The 20,496-nt window shown below is 40.7% G+C and overlaps 2 protein-coding genes across 6 annotated transcripts in view; one reads left to right on the top strand and one right to left on the bottom strand.

Moving 5' to 3' along the window:
• adam10a (ADAM metallopeptidase domain 10a) overlaps positions 1 to 8,451 on the bottom strand; it is a 31,723-nt gene extending 23,272 nt beyond the window's left edge. The window contains exons 1-2 of the mRNA XM_050054193.1: positions 8,219 to 8,451; positions 1,990 to 2,140 (exon numbers count right to left, since the gene is read on the bottom strand). Of these exons, the coding sequence (XP_049910150.1) occupies positions 1,990 to 2,140; positions 8,219 to 8,270 (203 nt within the window). The 5' untranslated portion in view covers positions 8,271 to 8,451. The remainder of the gene's footprint in view (positions 1 to 1,989; positions 2,141 to 8,218) is intronic.
• A 2,589-nt stretch (positions 8,452 to 11,040) lies between these two features.
• The window catches only part of mindy2 (MINDY lysine 48 deubiquitinase 2), a 28,410-nt gene continuing 18,954 nt past the window's right edge, over positions 11,041 to 20,496 (top strand). For 2 of the 5 annotated variants that reach the window (XR_007570544.1, XM_050054148.1), the window contains exons 1-3: positions 11,041 to 12,520; positions 12,935 to 12,992; positions 15,921 to 15,985. Coding sequence is in view for 4 of the 5 variants with exons in the window: in XM_050054148.1 (XP_049910105.1) it covers positions 11,612 to 12,520; positions 12,935 to 12,992; positions 15,921 to 15,985 (1,032 nt within the window). In the remaining variant the exon portion in view is untranslated. The remainder of the gene's footprint in view (positions 12,521 to 12,934; positions 12,993 to 15,920; positions 15,986 to 20,496) is intronic. The other 3 variants (XM_050054137.1, XM_050054127.1, XM_050054156.1) reach the window with 2 other exon arrangements.

The raw sequence follows: 20,496 nt of genomic DNA, 5'->3' as shown, positions 1-20,496 counted from the left end.
AGAATAGGTACATCACTAACACAAATGCCAGTCGCAGTCTGATACGGGAAACACACATTGACGGGGGAACAGACTTCAGCACAACACCGGAAAGGAAACGTGAAACCTCCAACACAGAGCAGACTTGTCAGTACAGTGAGCAGAGTCTGAATTAGCATTGTGAAAGTTTTTAGAAGCAAGCAGAGTGGCAGAGTGTGCAGTTTTTGGATGTTAACCGGACTCCTTTCACTATCTACCAAAAATCCCATCGTAGCAGATATCATTGTATGTCTCACAACCACTAACACAGCCACTGCTAGTTAGCCTACAAGCAAACAAACAACATTAACAAGAGAAAAAAGGGGGCTAAGTATCATTCTAACATGTCTGCTAGTCGATTTTGGTGCAACGGCGACTTCTCATCTTTGACTGAGGCTCAAACATGTATGGCTAAATAAGATCTCAGATGTTCCTTCTAATACCAACACTAGCCATCTTGATGCACACTGCTCTGTCACTGGTCAACCTGGTGCATTTTCAGTTTTTTTTTTAAACTATTATGCAAGAAAACCATGTTAAATAAAGATAAAAGCATTAGAAGGCAATAAATATTCTTACATGCTTTAAAATGTGTCTGGTGGGGGACTATAAAATATGCTTGACTGTGTGCGAGTGTGTGTGGACACTGAAGGGCTGATATTTACATACAAAATACCAGGAGCAGAACCCAAACACCTTTGTTAGAGAGTCAAGGTAAGCCAGCTCGTCCACATTTTCTATAACGTGTTGAGGACAAAGGCAGGCAGGATTCCAGGTTCCCTTGGAGCTGTAGCATATAGTTGCCGTCAGAAAAACCTTAGCAAAACGTTGAGTCATGTCATCGGGACTGAGTAGTAGCTACGCTTTTTGACAAAGAAATGTGAGTTACAACATTCTTTGTCGTCTTTATTTGGTAGAAACTGAACCACCAGTCTCATAAAGTAACACCTTAAGTACAAAATCATCAGCTAGGTCTCTGTGAATATTTTAAGCCACTTCTTGTTCAAAGTCTTGTTCACTACTGCAAGCCATTTGTTTCCAAATGCTTAACTCACACACAATCTGCTGCAGCCCGCTGTCACTTTATACCCAGGGACAAGAACTCAGCTGATACAAATCTGAGAACATTTAAACAGTGTTACTGCCTGAAATAATCTGTTTCCAAAACAGCGGTGGCACCACTGTACTCAGACTACCTGGCCTTGACAAGGGCTCATCTCAAATTACATATCATTTAAAACAGAATCAGAAAGAGGTGAAAAGAAAAGACGGGGTCTCCACTGTCAGAGGTATAAAGGGAAGGATTTGATTACGGCTTGCAATAATGTGGTTAGTCAGGTCTTTTCAGGGATTTAAATAACTGCAATGTGGCCGCTGGTGCTCTCACAGAAGCCTGGCAGGTATCGCTTATACCAGGTATAAAACCTACTTATCACAAGATCAATGATGTTCCCTCAAATGTCTGGGGTTAATTAAATTTTCACATTTCTCGTCTAGTGCAAAGAAAACAGCAGGTACTTTCTCTATGTGAGGATTTTTTAAGATCTGATGCCACCGCACACAGTATCATGGTAACATTTATTTTGTCTTTGGGTACATTACTTTCAACGACCAGATGGTTCAATTATGAGGTAGTAAAACCATATTATAAATAATATGATATGCCACATTTAATGGCACTGAGGGGAACTGGATAAACATTAACACATCAGTATCACATTCACAGGTCAAAGTAAAATCAACCAATCAAAAAAAAAATGTCCATAAGAATGTTAAGATACTTAATATTGTTGTAAATATTCTTAAGTAAAAATGTATTATTTGTAGGTCTATTCAGTAAAATAATTACAGCATGTGCACACAACTTGAGTGCACTGAGAAACATCAAAAATTCAAGCAGCATAGGTGAAGTCAGAGAACAGAAAGAAAGTGTGAATAAGTGAAGAGGACAGTGTGTGTAATTAGACTGACCTTCCATGTGAATGGAAGTCCAGGTGCACCATCCTGTCTTGAGGAGAGAGTGCCCTCTTGGCTCTCTGGTGACTGTTGTGCAGGGCTTCTGTGTCATATGATAAACCTTCATAATGGGTAATATAGTTGTTCAAGCGGTTCCCAAACTGACCTGAAAGAGAGTTCAGAGGCACATTAGCATTCATCAACAACCAACAATGTCAGCACTGATGCTAGGATACCTTATTTTAAAATGACTATTTAGAGTTAATTTAGAGAAATTGAAACAAACATCTGCTTCAAGGGCAACATTACGCTTTTATATTTTCCTGTTGTTCCTGGCCCAGTTATTAATCCGACTATTCATCTAGAATTTCACTGACACATCAGACAGATATTACAACTTTCTATGTCTTTGTTTCCACTAAACACATTTTTTTTTTAAAGTTAGCATTCCATTGAGAACAAAATTGTAAATGATAACTTCATGTTTTGAATTTTTTAATGAGAGCTGAGGCACTTAAACAGGTAATTATTTGAAAAGCCTTCACAAAGTCATGGCGATTTAGTCATAGTAGCAGTTAAAAACATGCCCACACATTTCAGTCAGGGCAAGTACAAAATGGTTGCCTCTGGGCAGCAATTCTAAACTAGTTAGATCCCCACACTGAGGAGCACCAGAGGTACGCCTTCTCACACCTGAGCAGCACCCCATGCATACTGCTTTGTGACTGAATCACTTCATGTTGTTATAGTTTTGGTGAATCCTGTTTACAGCAAATGGACTAAGTGCTTATCAGATGACAGCGATGAGCTCTTTTAGTGAAGGACACAGTATGCAATCAACAGCAGAACGACTGCACCTGTACAACTGAAACAGGAACCACAAGGTACTGCACATATGTCTGTGCATTTCACAGACATTTTAACTTGTCATAGTAGGAAAAAGCACAGGTTTTACTGAGATTATTAATAATGGCTCTGTTCTATTCAAGTGTCGCAGTAAGCTGTGGCAGGGAGCCAGCATATGCAACACCAGGACCCTTAAACTGAAGCAGCTAAATGGAATTCAGCCAATTATTAATCTTGTTATTTACCTGTGCCTTTCCTACTGTGATTCATCAACATGTCTTTCATAAAAAAAGCCAATGGAGCAAGATTGGTAAAACAAGGATGAACCTCGACCACAGCTGCCGGCTATCATACAAGCTGTCACTCACCAGACATGCTTAACAGGCTTTTTCAGCTTATTGGTGTGACCCCACCAAGGTAATCCTGCCCGCTTTCATACTGACCATTTCTTTGTTCTTTTCACAAAGACAAAGAAAGTTGGTTTAAAGCGCAAATGAGGAGCACATGATGCACATCAGGTGACAGAGGCTCTGTTTCAGTACTACTGTATGTCATTGTGCGAGAACAGTGACTGAACTGGCTGCTGGCCATTCAAATGCTAATCTACATTCCTAAGGCAACACAGAGTGCTATTAACTAAATATCTCAAGTTCTGAGTCAAAATAGGAAATGCTCTCTTGTGGCCTCCTACAGCAGCCTTTGGAAATAAGTTCATTGGCAAGAGCTCCATTTAAATTGCTTGTAGTGACACTCAGCTCTGAGCTTCTGTAATTAAAGATAAATAGTAGTAAAATACAAATTACTAAGAGGCTAAAAGGGGTATGGCATGTGCTCCATCTTTCCTGTATTTGTACACTACTATGTGTCATTACTGTAGGGCCTCTGTGTAGTGGGAGTCACCACTCCCCAAAAAGGGAGTGGCTGTACCAGGCTAGAACCAACTTGCCCAAGAATTGAGCAAAAACATACTCCCACCCTCAACTTCTTCTTTAGCTCCTCTTTAACACTGAAAATAAGCAGACAGCAGACTAGACTGAACCAAACGCCAGTCTGAAAATCAACAAGATGGGCTTTGAGATGAGAGAGCGAGGCTGTAATTAATCAGGGAATATGTTGATTTTGTACAAAAACAAACACTGCCAGCTCAGATTGCCCAGATCTGCCTTCTCAGTAGGACGTGACAACTCCATTAATATGTAATAATGTGTCAGCACAAAGCTGATTTATGAACAGACGGTTGCTTGCATAATAAGTAAGTCTGACATTTATGGGATATTAGAACATTTCTACTGACATTAAAAGAATACAGAATATATCATAAAAGATAATGTAGCAGCTAAAGCATAATTTGTAAGTACTTTTACATGCACGCTAGCATCCTGGTTATTATCAGGTCTACTGGAGTAACCTGTTTGTTTGAGCATGTAAAGATTCTATCCTGGTTTCAGGCACCTAAATAAGCCCTCATTGCAAAGACAGAGACAGATATAAGATATCAAGGAGTCCAAGACACACCTGGACAGAGGGAGACAATCAGAAACCTGGATAATGATCATTTATACAGGCATCTGTGTGACTAATCATGTTACTCTCATGCTGGACATTATCAAAACTAGGATGCTTTTGGGCATGTAAAATTTCTTGTTAAGACAAGCAGCTTCCTCAACAGCTGTGCTTGAAATGAAAAAAAATAAAACACATATTTTTACAATTACAACTAGGTCGACTAGTCGATTAGTCGACTAATCAATGACTAATCGACTATTAAAATAATCGGTGACTATTTTAGTAGTCGACTAATCGGTGTGAGTCATTTTTCATAGAAAAGCACTATAAAAGTGCCCCAAAATACTCTTACTGCAGCTTCTTACGTTCAGATATTGGCAGCTTTACACACTCTCCCGTGACAGTGAACTAAAACCCTTTGGCGTGAGTATGAAACAAGACATTAGATGATGTAATTTTGGGGTTTGGGCGAGACAGACCGACATTTTTCAACATTTTAACACATTTTTCGATGAAATGATTAGTCGACTAATCGAAGAAATAATCGACAGATTAGTCGACAATGAAAATAATCGTTAGTGGCAGCCCTAATTACAACCAAGAATCTGAACCTGTTGTCACACAGAAAAACATGTATTTTTCTACTTTAAATCCAGAGACTAACACTTTACAACAACAAAACTGTATGTTATTAAGAGGATTATTATCAAGTTAACCACAACAATTAAGTCAAAACTCGGGGAAACTGGAGTTTCCCTGGCTGTGATGGTGGTACCAGGACATTTCTTGAACTCTTACCTAGTCTCAACCACAGGGCTCAACTAGTATTACAAAATTCCCACCAAAATCACTTTAAAGGGCTTTCCCCACAGCCCCTAAACGTAACATGGCCATGGGCTTCCTTAAATCCACAATTTTTTTGTCATAATAATTTGACCTCATCTGCCAGTATCAGGGTTATGAATGCCTGTTATTATTACATGATCAAGATTAAATTAAATGGATCTTTGAATATTACAATCATATATAAAAGTCAACCTGCTTGAAGCATTTTCCAAGATATGAGCATAAACATGTTATCGTTCCATACAGAACCCATTAGTTATGTCTATAATAATTTATTTGATAAGTTATATTCCATAAAAATTGCAATTTATAAATGGCGCCTTTTGTTTTAGGGTAAATTCCACATGGCTGTTTTTAATGATTTGTGAAATGTAATTTCTGTATTGAAAAAAAAAATACACTGAATAAATGACCTGACAAAACTATCCTACTTTCTGTGGAACTTAACAGATTACTACACGAAGAGGTGGTGGCTGAAATATCTGCACAGAGCAACAAAAGCTGAGAAAAAATCTGGCAGTCAGTTTTACTGTAAGGGCTACGTCATCATGATTTCAGTGCAATCTGTTTCAGCCTCAAGAGCTCCAGTGAAGTGCAGTTCTTGACAGAGAGGAAACTGCTGACAGGAACAGAGGAGGTGGTCACAGCATGCATCACAACTGATCTGAGCCTTGCATTACCATGCATGCTGGGTGATGGCAGGCTGGCTAACACGACACATCAGACACCCCACAGCTCACGGCAACGAAAACATCTCAATGTCCTCAACTTGTGTGTCATACAGTACTGGAAAAATAACAGTGAGAGGGTTTGCTGCAACCTGCAAGCATCAACTCTGACCAAGATTGCCCATAACAAAATTCTATTCTACTGTACATGTATCACTGGAGAAAATTCTCTGCAATGTCCCATCACTGTAAGCAGACCAAGTAACAGCAGCTGTGTCAAAAGGGAGATAACGTAGCTTCTCAGAAAAAGACTTCCTCAGAAATTTTCACAACATTCACAATCCACATTTAACCACACAGCTTTTCTAATGTGCCAGTCATATTGATCGTGCATTTTAGGGCAGTGGGTGGTTTACTGGAATGAAGCAAACTGCTGGGTGTTTGTAGCCATTTAAGGTCAGACCAGGATATATCTTGTCCTTTTCTATCTCTTAGGAGTATATTAATTTGTTCTCTATTTGTTTTGGTGTACACTGCCTCTCACTGCAGCTGAAGCACTGACAAATTTCTGACCGGCCAATAAATGGAAAGATGTAAGGCAAACATGGAGAGAAAAGGGGAGGCTTTCTCACCTAAAGTTCACACTTCAACTACTGCAAAAAAAACCTGCTATGGTTGCTAATGTGCCAGTCAGGATGCAAAAATGATGTAGCAGCACTGTGCATCAATCGTGTCTTGTACAGTGAACGTCTTAAACTCACAATACGTTAATGCATGAACAGACGATGAAACATATCTGAAACCCATCATAAATGTAGGCTTTTGTGAACATAACTTAAAGAATTACACTCTTTGCAACACTTTACTATAACGTCTCAGAACCATGTTGTGAAAATGAGATCAAGCGTACATTCACCAGTGTTAAATAAACGCTATAAAGTGATGCTTGATTATTAATGTATAAATAGAAGTGTGACAGATGTCCTGTTAGCTCATGGTTTATGAAATAAGGCACTCAGCTCTGTATAAGTGCAACAGAAGGCATGATGAAGTACATGCATGACGAAAAAATTCTCTAATTGGTTTTGCATGCAGCCACAGCTCAACCTACACTTTAAAGCAGCTTGTGCTGTTGGGATCTGAATCTGAGCAGCATCCTTTTAAAAACCTCAGAAATATTAATGTATAAAGGTTATAAACTGCTGCATTTAATCAGGCTCCTATGACCATATATTGTTTACTTGTACTTCCCAGTAGCCATTTCTGTATACAGTCTTTTTGATGTTTCCATTTTGATGTTTATCATATTGTTTGTGAAGCAGTTTGAGTTGTATAACTGTATTAAAAAAAGTAAACATTCCTCAGAAATAAGCATTTTATTTTAATCATATGGGTGGAGGGACACTAATTCTCAAGTTAACAGAAATTACTTGTGTTTTCATTTAGTCATTTTAACCACAGTGGAAGATTTGTTTGACTAATGGTGACTCACTGAGACCGGGAAACTGACTGCATCTATAGTGAAATTACACCAGAGTCTTAGTCAAAACTGTCCTCAAAAATATTACATGTGACACTTCTTGGATATTATAATACTGTCATTGGAGAATATCTTGGGTAAGCATTTGAGTAAACAGTTGTGACAAGCACCAACTGATTTAACAAATGCAATGTGTTTTTTCCCCTCACAACCTTTATCTTGTCATCCCTGGTAAGAACAGGAAACAGACACTAAGATGATGTGAACAACGCCCGTGGACCAAATCAACTTTCCAGTTAGGGTCGTTAAAGGTCAATAGTGGAAAAACGAGACTGAGCTTATGGAGTTGCCTCTGGCAGATGTAATAGCTGTCAAACGTTGCGGCATAGCAGCATATCATATATCTGCATTAACTAAACTGCCACTTCAGAGTGCTGGCGAGTTTTTATGTATTTTCCAGCGTAGCTAAAATTAAAATTAAGCCAGCTTTAGTTGTTTTAAGTTGTAAACATTTCTGTAACTTCCGAGTGTACTGGCTGCGTCCTCGCCATTCAGTTTGTCAGTTGTAGACGTTAGCAATGTTAACGTTAGTTTACCACCCAGCAACTGTCAAAAACAGGCTGTTTTCCTGTGAGAGTCTCAACCTGAATTACCCAGACGAAATTAACTTGATACCTAAACCAACCAAAAAATGCTGGTTAACTTAGCCTGGGTAACTTAAACACTCTTTAACGGGTAAACACAGGTTAGCAGCCATAAACACAACAGTTAACGTTAACGTTAGCCTGCGAGCTAGCAAGTTAGATAGCCAGAGTACAACTGCCTGATCCGATTAGCGCGAGCTCCACTGACGATCACTGAACACTTTCCTTTCCGTGTGAATCAACGGTAAACTTACCTGTAATGTCGTGAAGGCAGCAAAGCATGAGAATTAGTTTGACAAATATCATAGCGAAATTCCCTGTGAGCCCAGTAAACTAGCTAAGCGACCCAGCGACACCGCTGATTGCTTCTTGTTTCGTTTTGTTTCACTTAAAGGTATAGTCGCCCTTCCTAGTTAGCCAGCTCCCATCACAAACACCTCTGCCTGTCTCCCGCAGCCCCGACGTCAGACAGACAGATAGACCGACAGACAGGCCCTCCTCCCTTCCGGCGTGTTTTGCCAAGAGAGCCAGGACACACCCATTCCTCTATTATTGTGGTCATAGGTCGAGGCGGTGTAAAGCGCAGCTACAAATCACCTCTGCGCCACCATTCAGTGTGACACAAGGACAACACAACAATGCGCTGCTAATGTCAAAGCTAGCAGACTGAAAACAGACACCAAGCTGCTGTTTAGGAGCTGTTTGCATTCAATACTCTGCAGGTTGTTTACTTCCGCACATCATGACTTCCGGGTTTACCCTGTTATTGGAGGGCTCTTCATAGTGGTGAGGTTATATGGAGAACAAAAAAGCTCTTATGAGAAAATATAAACTTTATTATAATATAGAAATGGCAACAACAGTTTGAAATACAAGTATACAATGTTATACATATTTATATTTAAACATATACATCTAAAAAAATAAATTGCAATATTAGCTGCTGCAAGATTAGCCTTAAAATGTGCATGCATGTTTATTTATTTATTGTTTTTTGCTTAAGTGTTTGGTCATATGCAGATTACATTAATCCTTTCACATCAAAATCAGCTAACTTCTTATGAGAAACAGAATGGGCCTGGATCTTTATAGAGGTTATCTTTCTAGAGAGTGCGTACTGATTCACTTAAAGATTATAATTTTTTAGGCTTTTTGTCTGAATGAATTATACCAAGTTAATAAATGAAGTAAAAAAAAAATCAGCCACACAGCATATGTTTGTCATGATGATGCCACCAAAACCACCTGAGGAACACTACACAGGTTGTGTCACCTTTCTTTTTCACTAACTCTAGTTATAAGATGATAGTATTTTTGGATATGTTTACATATTACATGAATTTAAGACTTTACATTCCAATTAAATGCTATTTTTTTCCACTATTAAGAGCAATTCTGTATGAAAGCTTACACTACTGTATACAGACAACAGACATGCAGTGCAATTAACTATCGAGAAAATACAAACAATGCACAGTTCAAATCTGTATGTGGACTTCCCGTTAATGATAACAAAGAATTCAAAAATGAAAAAAGTTTTAGCATAATGACATCTTCCTGGAAACAAACACACACACACAAGAAAACCACACACGTTAAAATAGAGTGAGAGTGGTGGTTTGGTTTCCTTTGTTCGCCACAAAGTTGCAGCGAGTCTTTCCGTTTCACCCAAATAATATTTGCACAAACACAGTAGGCTACTATTATGGACGTCTCTGTTGTCTTTATGTGCTAAACTATGACACCAGCAGATAAAATATATATGTATTTAGATCTTAGTAGACTCTCAGTATAAACAACTAAAGGTTGCAGTACTGACTGGCGTGCAGTTAACAGTGGTTTTGTATGTGGTTGGACATTGGTAAATCTTAAGGTATCACATGTGGTTATGGTCCTCTTAACCACTTGCTAATGTTGTAGGCTACTGCTGCTGTTACTACACCCACAGCAGGTCAGGTGCTTTATGTCTACACTTGTGTCTGGTGCCCTGATGACCTGCTTACAGGTGTTGGCCTATTTGAAAGCAAATTTTGTACTGAACGTACTAAAATATTTTTTAAAATAATAGTAGGTCTTTAACTATGTTGTACTAATCATCACATTCACGCAGAGCTCAAATTAATCATAGCTAATTGTGTAAAAGTTTTTTCATAAAGGCATTTTAACTGAAGAGGTTTTACATATTACACTGCGCAGTCAGAACAAACCAGATCCTTGTTAAGATGATATCTAGCCTGTCTTGAGAGTGGCGTTGAGAGCCATGAGTTGCACTGTCCTCTGCATTGTCACTGTGGCACAGTATAAACATGCCTACCAATCAAATGCTCTAGGTCATGGGTTGTTGGGCCATAGGGCTGTGTTTGGGTTGCACATAGAGGAAGTTTGCCTTTAGGGCCCTTTCTTTCAGAATTGTTTCATTTAACCAAAACCATGATCATTTTCCTTCACCTAATCAAGAAAAGGGCTTTCTATGAAAACGCCCTGAAGTCACATTTCTCTCAAAAGGGTGGATTTAAGGTTTTTATGCAGTCTGATAGAAATATCAACCTGTTAAGCTGTCAGGAATGAGCAATGGAGCTCCCCTGCTGCTCGGGGTTTTGCTGTCATCTAGCGACCGTAAACAGTTACTGCATGTGAATTGATCAAGCCTGTCAAAATAATGATTTATTATGCGTACTATATACTGAAGACATTTTAGAAAATTGGTAATTAAATGGCTATAAAAGTGCGGTGATGCTAAAATAACATAGATCACTTTATATGATGGTTTATATGTGTGTTTTTGCACCCAACTAAAGAAGTAAAAACATATTTTTGTTTTCGTGTGTGTTCCCAAACCATGAATGTGGTTCAAGCTCACAACCATCACGTCTGCCTCATAATTAAAGTGTCGTTTATCTTGACAGTAGTAGGCATGGCGCTGGTAGTGGGGGGTGGGGGGGGTGGGGGGTGGGGGGTCTGGCAACGCGAGATTATTATGGTCTCACAAATACGCGAGCACTCATAACGCACGACTGTCACGGCCACGGCAGGTTCCGTTCAGTCTACGTTCAGGAGTCCTCGTAAAAGGCTGTATCACGGCAGAAGCACTCCGTATAAAAGACAGGGCCAGCCATACATAGTACAAAGGTGCGGGCCGGTGGCAATATTTTAAACGGTTTTGTATATTCTGTATTTTGGCACCTTGTTGAGAAGTCAGGACACACGGGAAACAATCTTAACTGTTCTTTTGCTTCAGAGACTTGCAGTTATACACGCGGTGTAACCAAGAATCGTCAGCATCGTTTGTTTTGAGGTGGACACTCTTACAAATTCGGCTTTTTTAACTCGTCATCAATGACTATCAGCTAAAATTTAACGGTTTACGTGCGACCTAGTTATTTCAGTCATTAAAACATGTTTGAGGAATATGGTTCGTTAAATAAATACCTTGTTTGGGTCACACATTTTTAACTTGAGTTGAGAACGTGAAGAATACGAGCCCACGCGAAGGCATCACCGCCTGCCCGTTGCTTTTATACCGCCCCCTTGCTCGGCCTGAAAGCAATTCACTCTGATGACGTCACTCGCAGAGTTGTCATGGCGTCTTTGGGACTGAAGCTGCTGCTGCAATTGAGCTAAAATCTGTCGACAGTCTGTAAATCGAAATGGAGAAAAATGCAAACCTGCATCGAGACACTGACGGGAGCGCTTTGTGTGCCACGATCGCGGGAGAGATGGGCGACGTAACGGCTGTCGGCGGAGTGAAAGGAACAGCCGAGAAATGCAAGAATAGTGAGGCTGCTCTCAGTACTTTGGTTAACGTTAGTTGTAATAACAGCACCACAAATGTTGGTGCTCCCACCGCCGTTAATGTCATTTCCACTGCCGGGAAGTCGGACGTGCCAGAAGTGATCGAAGTCCTCCCGGTGCTGGAAGATACGAAGAAGGACACTACGACGACGAGCGGCTCGGGGTCCGGGGATCAGATCAGTAACGGGATGGGGCATGACTCGGTGCTGGCTGCAGAAGATAGCGAGGGTGGTGCCTCAAAGTTAGTAAACAACAAAACCGACGGCCCGTCCTCACCTTCCGCTAAGGAGGGCACAGATGTGCGGGCTGAGGTTTTGCCTTGTGAGGAAAGTGAGCCGACAAAACTTGCCAAGCCGACTCATCTGTGTCCGGACAATGCCATCACAGCAACCGTCAAACCGGGGCTGTCCGGTGATCACACCTTATCGGAGGGATTGCCGAGTGGGAGTGACCCCGATCCCAGCCTCGGTGGAGAGTCTCGAAGCATAGATTCACTCGAGTCCTTCTCCAACCTCAACTCATGCCCCAGCTCCGACCTGAACAGCGAGGGGCTGGAGGACAGAGGACTGGCCCTGGCCCTGCAGGGCGAGTACGGGGCTGATGGGACAAAGACTTCGTGTGCTAAGGACCGGGCCGCCGGCCAGTCCATATACCACATTAAGTGGATCAAGTGGAGGGAGGAGAATACGCCGATCATCACCCAGAACGAGAACGGCCCATGTCCATTACTGGCAATTATGAATGTCCTCCTGCTTGCATGGAAGGTAAAGACTCTGAGATCAGCATGGGTCAATAGAAACTTGATTGTAACTTCACAATATGCACATTTATAACCTCTGTCAGCAGTTTATTTATATAATTATAATGGCAAGTTTGTGTAAGACTTAGATTTGCCATTGGTTAACATACACACCCAGTCCTAGTGCCTCTCTGTGTCTCAGCACTTCCACTTCCTGTCACACAATGTATTTCTGTCAAGACATGTTTATCAATTTCAGCATTAGGTCTCATGATGTACCAGCACGTCAGAGCATGATGCATGCTGACGTGATGTGCGTGGTGTTTACTAACTAAAACACATGGGTCCCTTCAGTACATAGTCTTGTCCTGGTAACTTGAGTTGCAGTGCCTTGTTTGGTAACTGGATACTGAATGATGACGATGCGTCTGTGTTGCAGGTAAAGATGCCACCTATGATGGAAATTATAACTGCTGAGCAACTGATGGAATATCTCGGTGAGTGTTTGAAGCTATTAAACCTACAAGACCAGAAACAAGTCGATGCCACATCATTGATCAGAGGGGGAGATATAATAATTATGATATTAATCCATGTTACACCAGTGAGTATGGCACTCCACCTGGTTTTACATTTACAATATAATCTGTTTGTAGCTTGCAGAAGTATAAAGTAACTTACTTTAATACTAAAATGTTGCACTGCTTTTACAGTGTTAGTCCACACTTGTAAACACACCAACCCATCAAGCTGCATTTCAACAGCCTTGTAAACATTCTTGTGTTTCACATCCTCTCAAATTTTCGTGATTACATACTAAAGGTCGTATATATATATATATACATATTCCAGTGTCAACAGAGGAAGAGACCCGAACGGGGGAATCCCCCCTGATTAAATCTTCTGCTGTTGCAAAGGAAACATGAGCTATCTCTTCTCTCTGGCTGTCTCCTGCCCTTCATAACTAAAATTACTCCACAATATCAAAGTAGAGAGTCTGATTACAGCAGGGGTTCTTCAGAGGTAGAGACAGTCCTCACTCGTGTCTTCTCCCAGCTCAGGGCCTTCTGTGTTCATTGACGTAAGTAGACTAAAAGTAGTCCATGTCACAGCACTATATGTTAACTCATAAATGGTAGATGGTTTGCGTCCATGCTTCAAACAGCACTCCAACAGTGAAGTAAGTTTGCAGTGTTTCACTATGTCCAAAAGTGCCCATATGTGTGGTATTTGGGACAATGACTTCACCTTGTGCCTGCGTGTGATAATTACAGCACACAATATTAATCTTGTATCATGTTCAGGGGCTGCTGGGTAACATCTCAACTAAGCACTGTGTCATAATACACAGACACAAACACCAAGGGTGATGTTGTGCAGATGTGCTGTTGACAGTGGGTGGTGGTTGTCGCTCGACAGCACGCAACGTAGCATGGCCAGTGATTCAGAGGCACAGAGGCAGACAGCTCCAGATATTCAGGGAGGACCTGAGACGAGTGAGTCCACAGTTCACTGGAGTACAGAGCAGTGAGGGGTTTTCCCTGTCGTGGACATGCTGTAGTAAAACCACTCAGCTGGCCGGCCGGCCCCCTGCTGGAAAAAATCTTGACTTGCAATAAAATCTTCAGCTAGGGTGACAGCATGGAAATCAAATCTGAAGTGGTCTTTTAAACTGCAGCCAGCAGTTAGTCTGTTGTTCGGTGCAAACACCTCGTAAAGTACAAGTTCACATGTTGCAGAAGACAGCAACAAAGAGTCTTTGAGCTTGACTGATGCGTTAGTTTGAGTTAAGGTCATCAAGCATAGGTTTGTGCACTCATTAAGAGAGTCAAACACGTCACATTAACTGTACTCTGTGCATAGATAGGCTGGTAATGGATTGGGCAGTTATTTCTCATAGCACGTACATGAAGACATCACCATGCCTTTCTACATCAGTCACTGCAATTATAAAGCACAACAAGAAAAAAGTTTAAAGGGACAGTTCGCCCCCAAATCAAAAATACATTTCTTTCCTCTGACCTGATGTGCTGTTTATTTATGTATATTGTTTTGGTGTGAGCTGCATAGTATTGGAGATATCAGCTGTAGAGATGTCTGCCTTTTCTTGAATATAACGGAAGTAGATGTCACTCGGCTTGTTGTCCCCAAAGCGCCAAAAATACATCAGAAACTCCCCAGGAAAGTCTCTTTCCTAGTTACTCAAAATAATCCACAGATCTTGTTGTAAGCAGTTTCATGTAGGAACTATTTTCTTCCCACCAAATTACACCCACCAACCATATCCCCGCACAGAAGGGAGCGTGCATCTACTTATGGACGAGAGGCTTGTGCTCGTAAACATTAATGGCCTCCTCCTCAGCTGTGCTAGGTGAGCTAGCAGTAGATGCACGCCTCTGTCTGCGTAATGATGCCGTTGGTGGGTGTAGTTCGGTAGAAAGAAAATAGTTCCTACATGAAACTGCTCACAACAAGGTCTGTGGATTATCCTCAGTAACAGGATCATGATTTCTGGAAAGTGACACTGCTGTTGAGTTTTCCAAATGTTTTTTGTGGTTTGAGCACCACCAGTTGAGTGCCATCTAGTTCCTTTATATTCAAGAGAAGGTCGGCATCTGAACTGCAGGTATCTCCAGCGCTCAGCAACTCACACCAAAACGATGTAGAATGATAAACGGCACTCGAGGTTAGAGAGAAAAACTTTTTTATTTTGAGTTTAGGGTGAACTGTCCCTTTAATAGACTTTTTCTTTTATATACTCCATTCATTCTCTGGAAGTGTTTTTCTCTCCATGTGTAGCTGTTTTTACTTAATGTTGCTTTTAATGACAAGAGGTCGATGGCATTCCTCTGAGTAATACTCAGGAAAAGTATGTGTTGACAGTGCAGCATGATGTTCTCGCCAGTTCCTGATAAATTAATGACTCTCCGTAAAGTATTTCAAAAAACACTTACACAAGAGTTTTTAAAGTAAGGGCTGCTGTAACATTTTACCAGCAATAACAAGAATATATTTCCATGACTCCTATGCCGTTGAATCTATGTCAAATTCAGTTTTTGTTTTCTGTGTTCATGATAAAAAAGCAGCCTGTTTGTAGCGCTGATCAGGCTGCACAGAGCTGGAGCCAGACAGCTGCCAGGCTGTACTTTCTGCCACAGAGCCGAGTCGACAGAGCTCTCAGGTGACACCACAGTGGACAGGGACTCGACTGATGCTACATGTTTGGCACAGCCTTTTCTCTGGAAAACAGCTGGCCAATGCTAAACCCTCCCGATGGCTCTTTAAAACACGTCAAAGCACCTGTCATCTTCTGTACAAACGTTCAAGCTATGAAGCTGTTGTGATAATCAATCATGGTAGTGATTGTTTTGCTCTGTTGTCGATACAATATAAGTCAACATCTCTCTCCCTCTGTCACTCTGCAGGAGACTACATCCTGGAAACCAAACCTAAAGAGATATCAGAGGCTCAGCGGCTAAACTATGAGCAGGTAAGGCCTGTCTAATCACTGCGGGATATTATTATTAACCAGGCATGTGTTTTTGCTTATGTGTGTGCATTAGCAAGCTGCTGACTGTTCATGGTACTTAAGGAGCGCAGGGCTTTTGGGATGAACTCACTCTCTCTCCTCTCTCTCCCTCTTTGTTGAAACCGTAATTGTGCAAGTTGAATGTGAGCGCTCGCTTTGTCTCATCGACACATTCAAAATATCTCAGCTGTTCTCAACGCCATTATTGATGTGTTTTTTTTACCACAGTGTGCAAAGTGAGGTGCACACTGCTCTGATGTCCATTCAGTCGCTGCATGCTTACAATAAAGCAGGTTTGTACATTTGCATTGAGGTAGCAGAGAAGGTCAGCTGTGTTCCATGATATGGAAATAAGCATCGAGTTGATTACAAACCACATGAAACTGCAGCTTAGCTTTTTTCCCCCACTGCTCTATAGGTTACATAAGATGTGTCTTGCAAGGCCCAGGGAACAACAGGGGTCAGGAGTGTCAGATTATGTTGTTTCACATGGCTGTGAATGCTTAGAGACGCATGGCTGGGTTCAGCTCCTGGCTATTACTGAGGCTGTGTGTGTATGTGTAACTCTCCATGAGATGCACTTGGAGATGGAGCTCCAGCTCCCCTGCTTCCTCCCATCTCCTCTGCCTGCCTACGGTGCGAGAGAGGCCCTGCCTCTCCTCCTCTTGCGTGGCAGAGCACCAGCACATCTGTGAATGATTTGAGTCCACACTTGTCCCTCATTCAAAGAGGAGAAAATATAATGTGTAGCCTCCTCGTAGAAGCTCACTGCAACTTTCTAAATTTAAGTTGAGCCGAAATACAACCTCTTAAATAAATCAGTGGTGGCCTCAGCATGGACAGTTAAAGCAAGGGAGTGGTAAGAGTTTGTGTAGCATAGTTATTATGGCAGTCTAATCCTAGACACTGGCCTGAGAGCTCCTTTGCATGTGGGTGTCCTCATGTCCGTTCACTGTGGTTGACAGTATGTGGAGACTACAGTGGGCAGGGCTCTGGGATCTAACAGAGAGCAAGTCTGAAATGTGTTTATGTGCATGTCAAACAAAAGGTGTCCTCCTCTCGATATCTGCGAGAGATGTGCTTTCATTGCTTATTGGATTGTTATAAAATACAACTGAAGCCACTCTGACTTTGAAAAGAGCTGAAGCAGTTCACAACAGAAGTGGATCTATTTATAAATTCAGCTTAAAAAACATCATCTGCCACAGGAGTGTATGAGGATTAAAATAGCAGTTGCACGGCTGCTCTTTAGCTATTGTTAAATATTTACTCGGAGGAGCTGTGGAAGTGAGAGTGGAGTTTTGCTCTGCTTTTGTCTCAGTGGACGCAGCTCAACAGCACTCTTACAAGGCAATTCATCCATGATGGCTGTTCAGCCATTGGAGGAAATGGGTTATTATGTTTAAGAAGCCTCTTTTGTTTTAATTTGGTGTCATTCACAGTGATGGGCCTGCCTCACACATGTTTCTTGAATCTTTTCATCTGATTTATTCTTTTGAGTAGAGCAGATGAAATCTCAATGTGGGATTAAAGACATTAATCTCCAATTTTGCACATGGCCTTAGACCTAGCCTGTTTGATGATAAACAGATGCTACTTTTCCATACATTTCTGTTCAGTAGACTCCCTGATAATCAAATTAAAGTCCCTCTGATTAGGAATCTATCTCTAATCGAGTAGGCAGACACATTAAATGAGATGAAAACATGATGGAGAATTGCTGATGGTGATGTCAGAGATATAGAAATAGTTTTTGAATCATAAAACGTTAATAACGAGGGTAAAGGGAGAGCTATTAGATGTACAGGTTGTAGTGTTGTACACTGATTTAATTCAAGCAGGAGTAATCTAATTATAAGATCAGCGATTAAGCTACACACAGGGTTATCAGTTTGTTAGGTACGCGTGTACTATTTAATGCAATCCATTACAATAGCTCCAGTGCACAAGCATGTACCTATATGAGCTTATAATCATTCTATGTTGAGAGGTGTTCAGTCCTCCGTATGTGTGTAAATGAGGGGCTGTTAAACATTAGAAAGTTCACATTAGCTCGACGATACATCCAACAGAAATGTAGAGCAGTGACAGCTGCTGATGTGTGCCAGGATTCATAAAAGTATGACCCACATTGTGGGACATCACAGTCTCGTAAACCGTTCATTATTTACAGCTCCCGCTGCCGGGTCACGGCGTTATGTAATGGTTTACTTTTGTCCTCCGGTGATTGATGCGCTGTTTTATTTCGCTTCATATATTGGTTGTGTGTATTTTTATAGATTTACATGAATGCAGACACACTAGTAAATTTTGCACCCTCAGGACAAATATCTGACAGCTGAATTTCCTAAGAGTGATATTTATTTAGCAATAGCACAACATTTGATGACACTATAAACCTTAGTATGTTTTTCTCAGCCAAAAACAGTTGCTCAATTGTGTTGCTTGGCAGGAAGGTTTTGGTTTATAAACTCAAAGTGCAGCATGAGAAAAAGAGCTCATTCTCCAATATTCTTTCTTACAGTTTTTTATACAGTGAGGCTGCAACTAATGATTATTCACACTATTGATTAATTTGCCCATTATTTTGTTGATTAATTGTTTTGTCAGTAAAATAGTAAAACGGGCCCTGTCCAACTTCCAAAACCCCAAAGTGATGTGTTCAGTATTTTTATCTGACTAACATCCTAAAAATCCAAAGCTATTCAATTTATTTTCATGCATAACAAAGAAATGCATCAAATTCTGCAATTTAGGAAGAATAAAATCAGCAAATGTTTGGCTTTTTTGCTTAAAAAAACTATTAAAAATACTTTCTTAACCGACTAATCACTGCAGCTCTAGATTATAGTTTGATTTCTTGGCTACATGCTTTAATGGCCACACATCCATTATCATCTGGGGCTCTTATGTTAAGAGAAGCTTTGTCATAATCAGATCCCTCATCTTGGCACTGAAATGCCATATGCTGTCAACTAGCAGTTAATTACACCATCTCAGGATTTTCTTTTTAGGTAAATTTTGGATGAAAGTCATCAGTTAGTTAAGCAGAGAGGCCTTCCTTTACACACCTGGGCTGAGGAGAGTGAAAGTAAAATACAGAAAGGCCTAAGCAGAGCACTGAGCTAGTGTTATACTGTGGAAGTGCATCCAACAAGCACAGATGAATGCGAGCGATGCTTCGCTAATCATCTGATCTCTGAGCGCTCATCTGCTGTTGGAGCGCTCTGCCCTAAAGTGAAGAGATGTGGTCCATTACACAGCCCTGCTAATCCTGCCATCACTGCTGCTCGTAAGCGTCCTAATCCACACACTCAGATGGGACAGCTGAAGGCTTTTCACCTTAGCTCGCCGCGCCGAGCATCAAAGCGGGAGTAGCTCACCGTTAATGGGACATACAGTATCTCTACTGTAAACTGAACATATAGAGTCCACATGCTGTGCCGAAAACTTTTGCTAATTTATTTTTTGTACCTCTTTGCTAATAATTTTTCAAAACAAGCTGGTCGATACTGTAGTTGAAATTAATCTAATGACATTAATCAGAATATGATAACGTTGTCTTGTATAAATAGTCTAATTTATGTGTAGTGAATCAAACTGTCCACTGTTATATTTTGCACTGCGCAAAACTCTTCACACTTATGAAATATCTCATTTTGTAAGGTTTTATATACAGTTTTCTTTTAATTATTGTTTTGGACAACACAATTAAAATGATTAAACAACATGATGACATTATTTCAATACCATACTGCTGAAAGTCAGTATGCATGGTTGTAATGAACTATCATTCAGAGCTGCAGATAACTCTGAAGTTTGTAGACTCAAGTTTATTGTTCTGTAAAGTAATTTGCTTCAGGGTTATTTTTCTTGTGTCTTTACCATCTCTAGTTGTTTATTGTGAAAAAGCAGAAATCAAACAGAAATCGCTCACAACTGCACACTCATAAAAGAGTTGTAGGGCTCAGCTGCGAGGCTTATCTTGATCCAAGACTTAAATGGCAGCAGAGGTTTAAAGCCAGCTGGGAAACATTGCTCTGAGGCTTGATGCTAGAATTGATCTGTTTCGTCGGGCTCACAGGTGCGTGGATGCATACGTTTGACATATATGACATACATGTGATGTGGTGTGTGTATATAAAGACTTTCACACAGTGCAGTGAACAGTTGTTTTGCTGATAACATCCTCCTCACTCATAATTAGAGGATTAATGCCAATCATAGTGGACACAGTTCATTCTCTTCAATCATTCAGTCACTGAAATAAAATAATTTCTTTCCACACATTTATATTTTTGGCAGCCTCAAGCCATTTAGTTCAGATTTTTCTACCTCAAAACAAAGTTCTGATGTTTTCCTATTAGCCCGAGAGACAAATAGCAGCATGAAGAGGCATTTTTCTCAGCTCTGTTTGGGCCACATGAATACCAGAGAAGACAAATCCAATTAAAACCTGCAGGAACCGAGTG

Source organism: Epinephelus moara, chromosome 1 (assembly GCF_006386435.1).
Source record: "Epinephelus moara isolate mb chromosome 1, YSFRI_EMoa_1.0, whole genome shotgun sequence".
Lineage (NCBI taxonomy): Eukaryota > Metazoa > Chordata > Actinopteri > Perciformes > Serranidae > Epinephelus > Epinephelus moara.
The sequence above is the reverse complement of the archived record's forward strand: the minus strand, read 5'-3'. Positions and strand labels throughout refer to the sequence as shown.